Raw genomic sequence first — 19026 nt, forward strand, 5'->3', positions numbered from 1 at the left:
TACCACAGTGCGAGAATCAGCAGGTGTCATAACCAGAGTAGAGAGTTGGACATGGTAGTGCACCATAATGAACAATTCAAACCAACCTTCACAGCTACCAATATATGACAATGGCATGGACGACAAATTGTCGCTCATATGAGTAGCTGAGGGGAGCAATCCACAAACCCAACAATTAGTTGTATTGGACAAATCATGGGCCTGATGCAACATTTGTATAAATACATTGTCTGTGTAAGACTTTCTATGCTCTTCTTCGTGAGGGGCCTACGTAACAAAAATGTGCTCAGGTGGTATCACCCATCAGGGAGTGCACAGGGAATTTCTCCTCTAAGAACCAAGACATTCCAAGTACTGTTGCTAGTACCATCACAACTATTATTATGTATATAATTTTATTCTTTTTTGACCAACCCTTCATTGAACGCGGTGGTGCAAATGGCTGTTCCTCCTCAGCCACAGGCTGACCAAAGGGATGCATGATTAGGCAAGGAAAGAAATGCAATGAAAATTATAATAAAGTTAAGTGTTCCCAGTGTCCGTCTCTGGTACAGGCTCCTACTGTTCATCAAACGTTGGCGCTCTAGAGCACCGGCGGTGGAGCTTGCTCAGTCCTAAGCTCAAGATGAATCCCACAATGATCAGGATAACGTACCCCCCTCCAGGAGAGCATGTGCAACTTATCTTGTCCAATGTCATGAACAGCGCACCAATCTCATGACACCCTGAACTAACACCGTTGGTACTATAGCAAAGTACACCCTAACTTACACAGTCCATCCCTGGCTAATCTGACTTCTCCTTTGGTGCACTATTCCTCAGCCGAGGGCGCAAATTGTACCTGGTAACTCCAGGCACAGAGGGGTCAACTAACAGCGGCTCCTTAATGGCTCGAATTTCTGGAGGGACCGCTGCATTTAGCACTTCATCGTTCTCAGCATCCGTTTGGGTCCACGTTAACTTTTGCGTCGCTGAAGGGGACCTTCTCAAATTCAGTGTCCCCGATGCTGTCCCTCACCCATTGGTCATAGGGTAAGGGTAAGGGTATCCAGCGGCAGTGGCTGGCGTGAATCTAGTTCTTTCAGCCAGCGACTTTCACGGCGGTTCGAGTGGCCAGGAGAACCAGTTCAGGTCCCTTCCAACGGGACTCCAAGCTCTTCTTCCGCCAGACGTTAATACATAGTCCCCCGGCCAAATATTGTGTCCGGGCCTCTCAGGTGCGGGTGGAAGGGACTCGCGGACCTGTTGGTGAATAGAACGCAAATTTTCCGTTAACTGGCAAAGATAGTCTGTCAACAATGGATACTCAATATCGGAGAACTTACGATGGCGCGGGACGCCCCAGACATTTGCCGGGCGTCCAAACACGACCTCGTAAGGTGACAATCCTGTTCTAGAATGTGCTGTTGTTCTTGTCGACAAAAGGGCTAATAGTAAAGCATCTGGCCACTGTAACCATGTTGTGTCCTGAATCTTGGCCAATTTCAGTTTGAGAGTACCGTACTTCTCAACCAAACCTGCTGACTGCGGGTGGTTTGCAGCATTAAACTTCTGTTTTATGTGCAATCCATCACAAATTAACTGAATGATCTTGGCATTAAGGTGACTTCGTTATCACTCCAGATCAAACGGGGCAAGCTGAAACGAGGAAAGAACTCCTTCAGGAGTACCTTTGCAGTTGCAATGGCTGTATTGTCTTTAGTGGGGTAAGCCTCAACCCATTTACTGATTGCACAGACAACCACCAACACGTACTTCAAATTATTGACCCTGTCCAATTCGATATAATCTAACTGAAGGACCTTGAAAGGGAAAGTAGGTGGTGCAAAATTACTGCGTGGTGTAGGCGTACCCTTTCCAGGATTGTGCATCATGCATACCATGCAGTACTTCACTAAATGTGCAGCTGTCTTGTGGATGTTGTCATTATGCCATACAGGGTCTAACAACTTGCAAATACCTTTAGCACTGATATGGGCTGGGCCATGGGCCATTGTGACCACAGGAAGGACATATGCATCTGGTAACATTCATCTCTGCTTTCCTGACTTGTCAATCCAACATTCTTCCATTGTAGCCTCACTTTGGATCTCTTTCACGCTCTCAAGCGTATCCTCAAACATAGCACCTTCCGGCACCCACCTAGCAGGACCTGCTACAAACATTCTCTTCACTTTAGTCTGTGCCGTTCCCTTAGCTGTTTGATCAGCAAAAGCATCCCCTCTGCCTACATCACCAGTGATCTTTCTATGGGCACCACACTTCACTATTGACAACTTCTTAGGGAGTGTCAAAGCAGACAGAACAGCGAGAACAGGAGCAGCATGGGTCTTCTGTGATGCCGTCTTGGTTCCAGGTAAAGTCCAAGTGTCCAGACGGTCAAAGATCTACATGGTTTCAGGCTTGAGTTTTGTCCCACGACGAATCTGAGGACCCACCCACATGTAAGCCCTTAAATACCCTAGGAAAGGGGTTAGGACGGCTCAGAGGTACCTCCCAGAGGAGGGGCTGGACATAGGGGAGGATACTCCCATGTCCTTTGTTCAGTTTAGCACCAGAGCCAAGGGTATATATATATATATATATATATATATATATATATATATATATATATATATATATATATATATATATATATATATATATATATATGTATATATATATATATATATACACATATATATATATATACACAGCCCCTTCACTCAGGATATTTATTTATGTATTAATAAATATTTATTGAGTTAGCGTTATTTGCACTATGATACTCATCATTGTACTGTAATGCACATCGACATATTGCATTGTTTCAAATTTTACACCAATGACAGCATGTTGTCTATGTCTATGATTACTTGTGGGCGTGTTCCCACGTGTGTTGAGCACTAGCACTTTATATGTGTGTGTGTATGTATGTATATATATATATATATATATATATATATATATATATATATATATATATAGCTGCTTCGAAACACCAGTCAGGTGCACTCGCAGGCGGGTGCTTCTTCGTGCGGGGGTTTACCCGCATTCAAATATTGCTGCAACTCTCCTTCTCACATTCACCATCCACTAGAGAAAGATAGCACTCGCGGGTCCGTTTCCAAAGTTTATTCACTGGAAACTGTCACGTAAACAAACAGACGCGTTTCGGTAACAACCTTCATCTATGTCTATATATATATATATATATATATATATATAGGGTCCCTCCACCAGGAACCGCAGAACTCTCATGGGTTCAAAAATGCATTTATTTCGCTCAGTATTTTAAAAAATGCAAGCGGCCACTGTGCAGGGGGAGTTAAGTGTGGATTAAATAACCACCTGCAGGATAATGATTTTCACTTCATGCTGAGCAGAATAAATGCATTTTTGAACTTGTGGGAGTGCTCCAGTTTGGTTCCTGGTGGAGTGACATTGTTGAAGAATCATTTCATGCAGGCCACATGTACACCACAGATATCTCATCAAGGTACGTTTATGTGGAGTTATGTATGGAAACTCTATACAAACTTACCTGTCGATATTTTGGTCCTCCATATTCTAGACACAATATTGTGACCGTTCGAAATTCTGTTCTCGATATTCGCGACCCACACCTGGGACAACACCAGTTGCGGAGTGCCTCACCCCATTTAATGTTATCAACAAAGGGCAATAACAATCAAATTGTTAAGCGCCTAGAAGTAATTCAGTTTGTAGTGAGCACAATTGTAAATATTATATGCGTAAGCTACTTTATCCTAAGGAATGTACAAAACGCCAAATAAGGCACCTATTTAACATAAATGGTAATCATAACTGGACATCATATTGAGGCAAGTGTTATCATGTCGACACACTACTATACCTATGTTATATAAAAATGTGTAAAAGTACATATAATACACCATAAACACCCCATAGTTCACTCAATTTTCAAATATTAAGGCATGTTCTTAATTGTCAGTATTCAGAACAGGATAGAGGAGCATTCAATACTATCCAGAATACAGGCAGGGCTGCTTGGAAAAGACAGGCACAGCACAGAAGTGGGTAAAGTAATTGCTAGTATACTGTAGATAACCAAGCTTGGACTCTCTATGTGGCACTGCGTTGCCCTGGTTTAAAACAGTCTTAATACCACACACACTCCTTTTTGTACCGCCAATCCCTATCGTAAGCATACAACCAGTTTAGAAATCGATCAGTGCCAAAAAAATTGTTGCATTTCAGGGAGTGAGATCTTTTGAAGTACAAATGGAAATTTGAACTTGAGCTCTTCAAGGTGGTTCAAGCCAGAGAGCTGTACTACATTAGAGTCTTCAGTCATTCATTGCAGGTGAATGCAATCAGCCATGTATGCAAACCATCTAGGAGGTACTTACTGTGGATTGGTGAGCCGGAAGGACTGCTGGATAAACCAGGCACTGGGCTGCAGCGCCCTCCTTGCTTTGATGTCAGTTCTTGTTCAATTTCCTCCAAGCCTGCGCTCTTCTGGAAGCGGCTCATGCGGTTCACTACACGAGGAGACATGTGGGTACGAACACATGGATGTCCACCATAAGGATTGATAGGGAAAACGTGGGAAGTGCCGCGCAGTGTGCTTACCACAACCCAACGACAGTCATGGCTGAAGCATATGTCTTGGACCTGTCAGAAGTAAAGAGGCTATTAAACACAACAAATATAATTCAGATGATAATACTGATTTGATTGGAGAACACAACAAACTGAATTAAATCATTCTTTTTTTTTTTATCATTCATGAAATGTTTTTTTTTCCAAACTTGAAATTGTAAAAATGTGGACAGACACTGACAGCTCTGAACCTGTGTTTTACAGATTATGCTGGAGCGAAAACTCAAACCACTATCTTATCAGTTTTTAACCTACTCTCAAATAACAATCTGAAGCTCATCAGAAGAAGTCAGACACCAACCACCATGTGTTACAAAGGTATTCTTCCACAGTACGATACAGGCAACACATTCTACTTCAGAAACCTATTAGGAACTGTGCTCATTGTTTAATTTGCACATTATATCTCTTTTTAGTCCAACTCGAGCATGTTAATCATGGAATTGTGCCATAAGATGCACATGGCAGAGTTGCTGGGATCAAAGCGGATATGCACACAACCAATCATACTTATCAGCATCACTTACTGGCCCCCACTTGGCACCTTAAATGTGTAAGATTTAAAAAAAAAAAAAAAAAAAGGCACTGAGCATGCCAATACAGACAGTGTTGTGCACAACCGCACCATCGCATGCTGGGATGTCATGTGACGATAAGCTGCATTACCGAGTATTAACAACACTAAAACCATCCCGCATTAGAGAAATTCCTGGAAGTGTTGGATTTTTCACATCTTAAGATCTGCAGGGAAGGTGAGAGACAGTATCCCCCCTCTAAATAAATATTTAGGACCAGCCATACCTTGTGTCTCCTCCCTACTAAAATATCAGCCTGGCCTGTGCCTCCTTCTAAATATTGCCCTTGAAAGGACTATGCGCACATAATATAATAATAATAGTCAAATGTATAAAGCGCATGGTTACACTAGTGTGTCCCCGCGCTGCGGTACAATCTGAGAGGCACTCATCCCGAAAAAGACAGTAAGGAACCTGGCCAGTGGACGGGTTAGCTTAATCAGAGGGAAAGAGGTAAGTTTTCAGCTTCTTATGGAAGATAGTCTCCGAAGCCTCCAGCCGGCATCACCACAGAATGGCACAGCAGCTTACTTGTAAAGGTCTATAAGCTTTACACACTGATTCTTCTGAAAGGCTAAATCACGTAAATAGCGCATCCATACTAAGGGCTACTTAATCCTCATGGGATAACAACAGTGCTTTTTTTTAAAACGTATCCACATATGTATATGTAAGTGCAGAGGCGCAAAGTTTTTCTCGGAATCCCATCGACTACGGCCTGTTTTGATTCCAGTTCATGACTCTTTCTTCCACTACCCTACACTTCTCCTCTATTTATGGCTGTCATGCAGCTGTATTTTCAAATCTGATGTTTCTCTATATCATTGTTTTTTAAATTGTTTTTTATTGTTCTTCCACCCAAGGTGAAGAAATCTCAAATAAATTATCCGAAAAAAATCATAATGCAGTTGGCCATTCTAGACAGTCAATAGATACAAAGCTCATTACCGCTTCCTTGTTAGGAATTTAGCAACTCACCCTTCATCTCTAGTCGTGATCATAGAGTTCCTCTTTCAGCCAGTCTTTTATCACAACAGTACATCTCCATCTTTCTAAACAGAGTAGAACACCCCTTATCAACAGGTCAGTCTGTACATGACTGCTAGGACACCAAATACTCTTTGTCACAATGTTCCTAATTTTCCTTGTGCTTTATTCCTTTTGTGTCTCTCACGCTCTATGCTGCTCTGGGTCAAAGTCTGGTGATGGGAAATAACTCCCGGCCCTTCACAAAACGTGCCTGTACCAGCCTTCTGCACAAATGAGGCAATGCAATCAAAAAAGCCTTACAATCGACCTTGGAATTGTTGTGCCTGATCCCCAGTGATATTGTTTGCAAACCAGCACACCAATTTTCATCGCCACAACAGTGGTGGATAAAAAATACAAAATCATTTGGTTTCACCCTTTTCACCAACTTGTCCTTTAAAGAACACATTGCCAGAAAACTACGACTGCATAGTTTCAACTCTCCCTCCCTCCAGAAAAAGTGAAATCCAACCTCCTGGAAACAGACTTCGGATCAACAGGCCAAGCCTTTGTCCTCTCGTAACTAGATGGAGATAATGTATTACTCTGACCCCCCTGCCCACCGCCCAAGCCTGCATCATCCCTAAAGCTAAGCAGCATCACAATACAATGCCACCAGAACTAACAACAGTCTGTACCTGGCAGACAAATACAAAGAACCTATCTGATGTGGACAGCGCCACACTAGAAGCCAATACATTGTTAGATTGGCAACAAAAAACTACAAAGAAGAGAAAACAAGAAGACAAGCCTCCATCCATGCAGAATCATGAACCAGCCCAGCGTGTTATTCCACTATGCATTTCCTCGGTGGACTGGAGCCCCTGGATGCACCTTCTAGGGGTAGGATGCTGCTCCTGATGTCTCTGTCACTTTCTGTAGCTCCTGGTGTTAACTGCAGCATGCAGGAAGAGGATTCGAGAGAGAGAAAGAGAGGCATGGAGGGTGAAAATAGAGAGAGAGCAAACTGAGATGGAGGAGGCTACAGGAGAGAAGGAATCAATGGATGGAAAAAGAGAGAGCGCGTAGCGGGCTGGTTTGAGCATTTTTGCCAGAGCTGTCTCAAGTACCCCAGTTCAGTCCTGTCTGGATAACCATCAAACTCATGCAGCGTTCCACAAATCTGGAAGGACCTGAAGGCCCACCTCTTCAGAAATCACTACATATTCAGGCAATATGATTGCCCACCCAAAAACACCCTCCTTCAATATGAAGAATCCTGAACAGTGAGTCAGGGCTTCTTGCGCTTGTTCAGAGTTCTGCTACTCTACAGCAAGGTTCATGCTTTCCAAATGCCTATTCATAAATGCAGCACAGATGATAGAGTTGACGTTCGCCTCTCCTTCCGCATCTGTAAATATAAAATGAAAGCAGCTTGCCTTGGAATAAGTGGCTGTTAAGATCTGGGATAGGATGTGAGGACTCTTGGATGAAATAATTCATCATTTTTTACTTGACAACGGAGATGGATGCGTGGACCAGCCCTCCAAATGAAGTGGTGGAAGCTGACACAACATCACAATCTAAGGTGGTCTGTGCAAAATAGAGGGTCCTGGGGGGATTAAAACCATGGAAAATCTGGAAAACACAAGGAGGCGGTAATAGTGCAATACTTAAGGTAAAGAAAATCAGTGATTGGCCTGACGAGTTGCACATGCTCTCTTCGGTGGTGGTGTACTCCATTAAATTTAATGAAATTCAAAAAAGGCTTGGGACAGACATAAGGAGGCAAAAACAGTGTAGGAGCAAAGACAGATGTACAAGGAGGAAAGGGAAGATCATGTGGGCCATGGTATCGTTAATGGTTGTACCGATTTCTGCCAGATCAGGTCATGAAAGGGAGTACGACAAACAGATCGACCAATGTTGCCACATGAACTGTACATACCAACGCGAGCTTGGCAAAACAACCTAGGAAGGCAGAGGCACACATTTCCTTAACTGAGCAGTTGTATCTGAATTTGTGCTGCATGACTGGCAGACACACCTAAATATGCAAATGTGAGCAGCTGGATGTCTGTGATTAACTGAAATATTGCATTTTGCACATAAGTACTATCTGAAGTACATACCATTAACATACATAAAACAGTCAATAATACCGTTCATACCACATGCGTTGCTAATGTGAGGCAATGCACCAACAGTTGGTGTAAATGGGGAAAGCATTTTATTGAACTGTAGTTACCTGCTAGGCTTCTGCACCTCCACAGTGAGACATTTTGCTGTGTTACTAAAACATGACTGTTCCAAGGTCAATGTTTGCATCCACGATAAACGCGTGGGACTAAGCATTAGCGGCGTCGGGTGGCTCCGCGAACCCTTCTACCCATGGGCGGGGAGGCCTACACACTTTAAGGAGGGTGGGAGGTCGTGGAACTTCACCTTGTTGTGACATGAGCACAAAACATTTATTTTACAAGCCCTGGTCTGATTTACTGCGTCTCCTAATATGTTTATCTGGCAACGGGGTTTAATCCCACTGCAAACACCAATTCTTTAACACCTAGCTGGAGAAAGGAGGAAGGTTTCAGGAGGAGGGCGCAGACTTAATGAGCCGGCTTTGTTCGACATGACACGGCAGCAGCCAGTCTGGGCTGAAATGCAGCTAGCTGGAAAAGCCTCCTGAAACAAGGGCCAGCAAACACAAGTAAAAGCCGCAGAAAGGAGGCGTTTGTGTGAACGGGGTTTAGCACAACAAACATACTTGCAGGAGGGGGATTAACTTTCATTACTTCTTAACACAGCCGGGCTTTAGAAAAAGCGCGCAAGCTTTCACTGGGGCCTGCCTCGCAACCTGCCAGGTACTCAAACAGGACTAAAGCACAGATACACATCTCGGCAAATATTCCAGTAATGCACGGCAGACAAAGGACAAAAAGTATTCATCAAAGTGTACATTTCCAACTCAGCCCTGTAGCCTTCGAGGAGAAGAAAATAAAGCAGGGTGTAAGACTAGGGACTTGTGACAAGTTTGGCGACTGGCGGGCTGTTGTTGCTAAAACACAATGCCTCACTGCGAGTTTGGAGATAAAACAAAAAAATACAACCGCACACCTGCTCTTTTCAATGCTACTGACGATCAAATGTTCAGCTAACGCTCGGAAAGAGGCGTAAAACTCCTAAGAACGCAAGGGTTGTCTCTCTGGGGTGCCAGGCCAGGAGTGAAGGGATCCTGTTATTGAGAGGAAGTTTATTTGGGACTAAACATAGCAGCAAATGAGTCCGACACAGCACACGTCGACAACATTACCACAAGATCCTATTGCCCACCTGCTGTCAGAAGCGGTGGCTGCAAACTTAGACTGGGTATGATCATTTATACAAATACTCGCTGTAGTGTGTTAGACTGAGGTAGGTGAGCTGGAATAGCAGACCGTTCCTGATTTTGTTGTAGATGTGAATCTTTGTTGAAATGGCAAGAAGCATACTGTTAAAAACACATGAGGCGCAATTATCCGTTCGATGAGATCTTGTGCGTGCCCTGGTACACCACCGAGCCGCAGAGTTCAAACCAGAAGCTCCATAATCAGGAGCGACGCCAGCAAAGGTTCCTACTCGCTGCTGATACTTCCAGGCGTGTAACGGATCTTCATAGTAACAACACGAGGATTGATGGAGAGGGGAATGTCACCCTGAATGGGTTTGGGTGTGGACAGCCAGATAACTTTAGACTGTATCAATATCAGGGTTCACCCTGTAGAGTAGAGGTCTGGTGAATTGTAGCAGGTGTAATCAGTAAGATGACTTGCAACTTTTCCAGCTGGTAATGCCACCTTAAAAAGCTTTTATGATGACTCACTTTTTTCACGAGGTTCAACTTGTTGGCACAGAGATCAACTCTTGCATTTGGAAGGTTTTGGTGCCAACAAAACAAAAACGCTTGATTAAACGAACTGCTCAACATTCCTGGATTAAAAGTGGACCTTCTAGACAACTATTATCCCACCTCCAATCTTCACATTTTAAGAAACATCTTTCAGAAGGTAATCACTTCCAGCCATCTAACAGTCTGAAGGACTCCATCTTTATTGTTCTGTTCAGATAGCCTTTCTGTAGGTTAAGGGACACAGACTGCCCTATTGTGTCTAGAAGATACATTAACCACGACCATATTTCTGACCATGTCTAGTTGGAATCATCACTGGCCTTTCACTCAATTGCACAGAAGGTGCTGCGGTGGCATAATTGAAAATGTTGTTCATCAGAAGACTATTGCCACAGCAGCTGGCTCTTTCCAGTAGGAATTGATCTAGCATGCAGATCAAGGGCCACAATTTGTCACCTAGGGATTTGTCCCATTTGAGACATTGGAGGGGTTGGTCAGGTCACCCTCATTGTTGGAAGCGTACCCTGATATTACATTTGGTGTGTGCATGTCATGTTGTATTAAATCTCATCATCTAGAATCCCTGCCTTCATCCAAACAGATTTAGATGATGGAGGTGGCCTATAAGCGAATAATGTGGAAGCCATACTTAGAATTGTACCCAAGTAGCTTGGATTCCAAAAGGTGCCTCTCACTACAAGCACCTTACTCCTAGTCTAAATGAGCTTCATTGCCATCAAGTGAGGTCTTAAGTTCGACTTAGGATAGAGGCTAAGATGCATGTATAGTCTGCTCTTTGCTCCATCGCTGTGACAAATCAAATTTTAAGGCATTTTGACTCTTGGTGTTTGTATGATTTATACTGTATGATTCTTAGGAAATATCTCCTCAGCATTACTGGAACCCAACAGCCTTCCCTTGGTGGGCAGGATTTCTAGAGTTTCATTTAGAGTACATATCCATCTTTTGTCAGAGATCAGGTATGCTTCAAGTGCTTACCAGTGTAGAAAGCTCTACCTTCCTGACATTTCTACTTGACTTTATGTCACCTGTTTTCCCTTCTTTAAATAATATTGTCAACAATTAAACACATTTTATACATTTTCTGTATTGGAAATAATATGCTCTGTAAACGTATACTTCACATGGGTGCATATCTATAAATCCTGTCACCCAAAGAAATGTTAAAAAATGAGAATTGGGCAGAAAGCAAGTTAGTTGCCTAGTCTCTCCTTTGGTACAGATTGCCAAATACTGCAGATCTGATATTTGGCAGCTGCTAACAGGACTGTCTGAGCGATCTTTGTATCAAACTCATTCGTGTGTTTGAGCAGGCACCAGTTTGTAGAACCATAAGACACCTTGTGCATGGGACTCATATGATTTAATCATACTTTGAATGTTTCAGTCTCATGTGGTGAAAGTCTGGGCCCATGCACATGCATTCAATCTGAGCGAGTGGAACGAGATAAACAAGAAGTAGGTTTTACAATTTTGAATGACTTTTTTTGCCCACAAAATGTTACAGAACTGTAAAAGTATCAGGTTAATGGTTGGCTTAAGGGCAATGCAATGTTTAAAATGTATACCATGACAGTTGTGTACCGATCCAGAACTAGAAGGACATATGAAGGACTATGTTCAAATCCAAGACCACACCTACCAGTCTGGCTTCAGATCACACCACAGCATGGAAACCACTACCTTATACACTGTAGATGATGCAGTCTTAAGCACAAATGAAGATGCCTCTTGCCTTCTGATATTTTTGGACCTCTCTGCTGCCTCCACACAGTTGACTATCTCACCATCATACATACCCTGGTGTTTTGAAATGGGATTCACCAGCCATGTCCTCTACTGGTTCTCATCTTACCTTCCCAAATAGCACCAGTTTATGTTAATGGGCAAGTCCACGTCACAAAGATTCCTATCACCTTTGAAGTCCCCCAAGGCTCCATACCATCTCTTGTCATCCTCACCCTATGCATGGAGTCGCTTGGTGCTCTACTCACAAAAAACAACATCAAGGTTCCTCAATATGTGGATAATATACAACTCTGCTCCAATGTCTTCTCTGGTTCAGACATCCAGCGCCTCAAATATGGATTGTACATCAACCAGACCCAGATGTCCAGCACCTTCATAAAGCTCAACCCAACCAAGACAGAATTCCTGTTATATGCCAAGAGCAATAAAGAACCTGGCTCAATGACATGATTATGGACGGCTTCAAACCCCAAATTTCACTGAATACCAAGGGTCATATGTATCATTCCAAATTGCGATCGCAAACGCCGAAATTCGCAGAATTTCTGTGTTTTGTGATCGCAATTTGGCTCAGAGGTATGTATTAAAGGAAAACTGCCTCGCAAAATAAGGAATCGCAAAATTTGTGATTCCTTATTTTGCGATTGCATTTAAGGAATCGCAAATAGCTATTCCTTAAATGCAATGTAAAAAGCACAGAAAAAGTGCAATTTGACCTTAAGGAATCGCAAATTACCACCAACTTCAAGTTGGTGGTAAATTTACGATTTCTCTGAAAAATGCACACATGCACATTTCAGGGGTGCAACAGGGTGTCCTTTTGACACCCTGGCACCCTTGAAATTGCATTCTCAATTTGCGATTCTCTAATTGAGAATCGCAAATTGAGAATGTCTTCCCATTCATTCCTGTGGGCCTCTAGGCCCATAGGAGTGAATGGGGAGGTATCCCTTAATTGCAAATCGCAATTCGCAATTAAGGAATATGTAGGATTCGCAAAATTATTTGCAAATCCTACATACATAGCGCTTTGCAATTCTTAAATAGCGATTCGCAAAAAAACGCTATTTGAGAATCTTAAAAATGTATTTTCATACATATGGCCCCAAATCAATTAGACTCACCCTGGACACAAACCTCACCGTCAAGGAACATATTCCCAAAAAAACAAAGACAGCCTGGTACAAACGCTCTCTTCTTACAAGACTCAAACATTTTTTTCCAGAAAGCAACGTCAGATCTGTTGTTCAAGCCCTCATACTATCGCATCTGGGTAGTGGTAATGCCTACTTCATGGTCTCCCAGACTCCACAATGGCACGTTTTAGGACAATCTTGCATGCTGCAGCATGTGATCCAGGGCCGAAGAAATATGATCCCTTCACCCCCATCCTGATGGAACTCCATTGGCTCCCTCTGCAGCCCTGCACTATCTTCAGAACCGGATGCATAAGTTACAAAGCTATCACTACCAGCAGCCCCGCTTATCTTGCGAAGAATCTCACCATCGCTGGTGGATCTTGGCACACCTGCAGCCAGGCCACATCCAATTGCAGCCTAAGAAATGTAAAAACAAAAAAAAAAAAGAAGGCATTTTCCATCTACGCACCCAGGATCTGGACCATCCCGTATCCAAAGGGTCCACTTCAATGCTGCTCCAATTTAGGAAAGAGTTGAACTGAAGACTTACGTCTTTATGAACACTTCATCACAATGCATTAACCATCCAAAACCCAGCTTTCTCTCCCCTTGTTGACATTATGCTTGCTTCGACCATGCACGGCACTCTGCTGCCTTTTGGCTATGTTTGAACTATAGAAATATCAGATAAATAGATGCACAGAAAAGGCAGACTGTGACCTATACTAATGTCACCAACATATCAAAGCTTTACAGTTTTTGTGCAGTTAGTTACTGTTGGGCCGCGTGCTGTCAATATTATGCTGATACTGTAACACTTGATAACACCTATGTAACCTGACCATGGAGAGATTACCTGTATGTTTCTTTTGTTGATAAAGCAACGGAATTTCTTTTTTTTTTTTAAGTTTCGATTTTTGTGGATTGTTCCAAGCTTAAATACATTTTCAAGGCGTTGTAACAGCACTTTGCATTGTGGACACTAGCCGATAAAAGTACTCAAAATTTTATTTTTTAAATGCAGGTAAATATTCTGAAAATAATTTTAACCCCTTCAGCGCTGCGGGAATTCCCCCGCGGTGCTGAAGGGTTCGAGCGCGGGCGGGCCCATGACGGAACGGTTCCGTCATGAGCACAGCGCAACCGATGCTCATGACGGAACCGTTCCGTCATGGGCATGGAAGGGGTTAATGTAGGGAAATATGAACCTAAGGAGGGAGATTATGTGTTATGTGTTTGGCAGTTAATTAAAATTCATACTGGGCATGAATGGGAAATGCAGAACGAAATCGTGGCTTATATTTATCAGGCAATTAGCTTGGTGGGTGCTTGGGTGCAAAATGGGTGCTTAAGGAAGAATTTATGTTGGAAGGGACAAACACGCAAAGAGAAAGTGAAACCATCATGTGCTAACCAATGAGAAGTAAGGAATTAAGAGTGACAATGAAGCCAACCAATGGTAATTAATGGACGGGCTCTAGAGGTAGCCAAGCCATTACATTAACAGGGAGAGCAGAGCCAAGGGTCTGGTTCAGATCTTAGAGCTTGTGCATGAGCTGAACCCTGAAAATATGTGCTATGTAAATCATACAACAAACCATGTGAAATATGAGAGTCTCCTCAAAGTTCACAAAAGTGTATTTCTTTAACAAATGGAAACTTTAATATTCAGACACATTATAGCACTGCACTGAGAAGTACTTATTAAAAGTGATAATTTTGTACACTGTAGTCTGAACTCACATATTCAAAAGTGCTTTTATAAGCAATAATGAAGAAAAAAGTTTTGATGAAATAAAATATTTGCCTAAGATCACACAATTTAAGCAGGGAAACCGTGACTTACCCAGGTTTTCTAGTTTCACTCAGTACAAATCAGCCAGTAAATGTGTATCTATTTGGCTTTTGTTGTGTTATGGCTTAGTTTTTACCTCTAGTCAAATGCACTGTTTTTTAGGATTGCGGAGAATAATTTATTTGCTCAGAATCATATGATGTTGAGCAGACGCTGAGCCTGGAACCTGGTTCCCGAATTCCATAGCCGGCACCATATCCCAAGCGGAGTGAGGCAGAAGTCACATGAAAGCTCAGCTTGTTATGGGCTCCAGGCTCCAACAGGCCCTCGAGCCCAGAGCCAGGCTTCATGCTCAAGCCTTCAGTGGCTCAACCACCTCGAACATGCTCTCATTGCCTTGGATGTACACAAAATGTCTTGCAAGCAACAGCGCATGCGCTATCTCAGGTGCGACCTAAAAATTAATAAAACCAATGCTAAAATGGTGGATTAAAAACCCTTGATATGTACAATTACAAAATCAATGTTCACACACTGCCACATTTCTGGCCATAATCTATTGAAAGACAAAACACACTTTATTACATCACATCTACTTTGCACCTTTAGAGAGCACACTCGATTTGGAGTGTATGTATGCACTGTACAGTCGAACAGTCATAGGTGATCACGTGACATCACGGAAGACACTTTACTAGGGTGACCAGGCGGGATTTGCCAGGACGGTCACCAAGCGTTTTGGAGTGAATTGCGGACAGACAGATATTTGCGTATGCTAGGTTCAAAACTGTCGGTGTGCGCCCGGGAAGCGGAGGCCCTTTGAGTCGCAACGCGCCTGTCATCCACCAAACAGTCAAATCAATCCCAATGTCTCTCGTGGCGTCGCAAGGGTTCAAATTGCAGATTCCTGCAGCTGAGTTTCAGAACAAGCGTTGCGTAGTTTTATGCAGCCACAAATGGTTATTTCTTTAATACTGGGTCCAAAATTCCACAGAATTACTTAAAAACGTGTATAGTAATCCTTCCTGGCCCTTGCGAGTGCATCGTTCACAGAAAGCGACATCGCAAAAATACATTAAAACCAGAAATAGTCCCCGCCCTCCAAATGTGCCAAAAAGCACAGCAGCAGGTGGAATGTTGCTCAAGTTTGCCTTTATTTGCCTGTGCTGACCGAGGTCACTGTAGCGGCGGTTTCTAAGTCAGAACGAGGAAAAAGAAGGTGAGCCGTAGCGATAAGAGGGGGCACCAGGCAGCGACCCCCCAGCACCGACATGACACATGTTTGTTCTGAGTCAACACGGAGCTGCTTCCACGGCAATGTGACAGTGTTTACAGAACAGGATCAAAAGACGGGCACAGCGTCAACCGAGCTCATCTTTGGACGAGGCCGGAGTGAGAAAGCGAAAAGGATGAAAGCGCCGCCGCCGCCGCCGCCATGCTCCCAGCACCCCGCACGGGGACAGGCTGACCGCGGGAGCAGGGAGTGCACGGGCTGCAGGCCGCGGACCCGGCCTCAAAGAGAAAAGGGAGAAAGCGGAGTGCTTTTTTCAGCGCGTGGGTTGATGGTTTGCATTTCCCAGGGATCCTTGCGGGTTCCATTTCATGAACGCAAGGTGATTAAATCTGGGGGTGTGGAACGGGGACCAGGCTGATGTTCTAACTTAAGAGGTGGGTTGTGGATAGTGAAGGAAATGTGCTGGAGCAATCCATAGCTTTCAACTTCTGTCCAGGTCACTCGAATCCAACCCGATTGGTTCTCAATAGGACTATAATGAGAGTCCTCCTAATGGGAACAGCTATTTAAGGCGCCATATCCTTCCTATGGACTCCGGCCACGGCCCTACCGGCGAAAACATCTGCCTTATTAGTTCAGCACCCTGAGCTCTTGAAAGAGAACACATTAATCTTCAAGATGAAACTTCAAAACTTCAAAATAGAGGATCGCCTTACTTGCTGGGGGACCTGCCTGCTGTCCTGTTGTGCCTGTGTTGCTGCCGCCGCTCCTGGGCCCCTCACGCTGTGTGTCTCCCCCGCCGCCGCCACTACATCTCGCGGCCGAGAGCGGGGGGGAGACTACAGCTCCCAGGCTCCTTTGCGGCCGCTGACGCCACCCACGCGCCCGGAGGCGCATAAAAGAACACGGCTCCCTCCACGTCGCGGGACGCGCGCGGGCGGCGCCGGGCTAAGCCCGGGCAAAGGGCAGGCCGTCTGTGGCCGTCATGGGCTGCCAGAGGCTGGGCTGGGCCACATTATTTCCATCTTGCCCAAGACACCCCTGGAATCGGATAAGACTGGAGAAGACCGGTTGGATTATATATGAAGGTACCTTGCGTGGACCATTGAAACCAGTCCTGTGTTTGATGTGGCTCTCATAGCTTCGCCCATATTTCTGGTTTGTTTTATTTCGCTTTGGATTCCTTCTGATACTGTATATATTATTCCGGAAATACAATGAGTAAATTGGGCAAGGTATCAAAGTCTGCTGCTCCCCGCCCTAATACTAGACTACATGCAGCTACGCCCCAGCCTCTTCCGACACTTACGGCCATTGATAAAATGTTACAACAGACTATTGGAGTTGTGGCCACTGCAATAGAAAACACAGAAAGGAGACTATCTATTACTCCCACATTATGTTTACAAGACTATGGGGGGGACTGCTCTGTAATTACTATTGATCCTATGGTTTCGGATTCTTATCTTGTCCCTACTTATGCTGAGCTCCCATGTTCTCAGATGCCTTTAGAATCTTTGAGGAATGAGGAATTAGTTCAGGTTCCCGTGATGTCTTCTAATAATGTTGAAGACCCTCACTCTATCCCGTCTTCTTCCTCCCCTATAGTGATTGCATAATCTGGGAAGCCAGGCCCCAAGTCGAGGAAAAATTGTCTCCCCCCAAAAATTAGGAAACTAGGGAAAAAATTGCAGGCCAACCATAATTTGGTGACCCCACTGGATAGTACATTGCATCCTCAAGCAGGGGTGCCATGTTGGGTCACCAACATGGTGGCTGATCTACAGGCATGCTTGCAGCAGATTATTGCCTCCCATATTAAACCCCTTGTCTCTAAATTAGAATTGTTTCCATTCTAAACAAGAAGGAGGGGGGCATAGCAAAGTCCATAATTCCTAAGGACAAGATATTATCACCTGTAACTGGCAGTTTGAGGGTAGTAACTGATGATACTCCAGTAGTACATAACTCAAACCTGGGAGCTCCAATAAGCACTCATGAGCATATAAACCCCATGCCTCCACTCCCTCCTGCATCAACGGTAGTGAGTTCTACCTCCCAGCCCCCAAGGACTTCACTCGCTAATCATAGACCACACTTTAAGGAGAATATGATGCTGCCAAAAACTGCTTCATTTATGGCAAAGAGACCTGAGGAATCTAGGGTAGCCCCTTCCCAGTTGTCTTCCATAAATCTGCCTCCAGAGGCACAACCTTATGTGGTAGTTCTAGTAGGTGTTCCGGCCCTTACAGAGGGGAAAAAAGAATATGAGAGTGACCTGAAAAATAAATGCATTCAGTGGTTAAGCAAAAATAGACCTCTCCCCCCCAATATTTTAGGGGAAATTTTAGCGGTGAGAAGAATTGATTGGATAGGAAGGGGTCCCAAAACAGTGGCAGGAGATGCCATAATAATAAACTTTAGGGACCCTGTCGCAGTGGACTATATCTGTAGAATCCCTTCTTGGTGGAATTCCCAGATATTTCCCCTGCATTTGTCTTACTTTTACCCCACCCTAAGCTCAAATCAGATTTCTGCACAGAGGCCCCAATATGATAAGAATCAGTTCCTGCCACCTAATAGGACCCGCCAGTGGAAGTCATTCATGGAATGTACCTCAAACCCTATTCTGCCCCTTCAGTCATATGCCCATAGGAACAGGTTCAGCGTTCTAGAGGAGGTAGATTGACTGATTTATGGTGAAACCCCTAGCCCAGAGTCAAATAACAGTGATTATAAGGATGGTTCTGGACCAGTGGTGAATATTACACCTCTGTCCTCTGGCGCTGATTCCTGCTTTATTGGTGCTAGGAGGGCACAAAAGAGAATCGAGGACATTCCAGTTCAAGTACCTTTAAAAGAACAGGGGAAGGAGCAAGGTTCTGACAAAAGGAAACAGGGATGCTTAAAGATTCTATCATGGAACATAGCTGGATTAAGGAATAAATTATTAGAACCGGAGTGGTTTATCTTTATGGCAAACCATGATATCTGTTTGATGCAAGAAACTTGGGCCTTGGAAGGGAGTG

The 19026-nt window shown here is 43.9% G+C and overlaps 1 protein-coding gene across 4 annotated transcripts in view; it reads right to left on the reverse strand.

Moving 5' to 3' along the window:
• BCAS3 (BCAS3 microtubule associated cell migration factor) overlaps nucleotides 1-19026 on the reverse strand; it is a 3636180-nt gene that overhangs the window by 1927904 nt on the left and 1689250 nt on the right. For all 4 annotated transcript variants that reach the window (XM_085649432.1, XM_085649434.1, XM_085649433.1 and 1 more), the window contains exon 15: nucleotides 4374-4638. In XM_085649432.1, the coding sequence (XP_085505558.1) occupies nucleotides 4374-4638 (265 nt within the window). The remainder of the gene's footprint in view (nucleotides 1-4373; nucleotides 4639-19026) is intronic.

This window comes from Triturus cristatus, chromosome 3_2 (assembly GCF_964204655.1).
Source record: "Triturus cristatus chromosome 3_2, aTriCri1.1, whole genome shotgun sequence".
NCBI classification, from domain to species: Eukaryota; Metazoa; Chordata; class Amphibia; order Caudata; family Salamandridae; genus Triturus; species Triturus cristatus.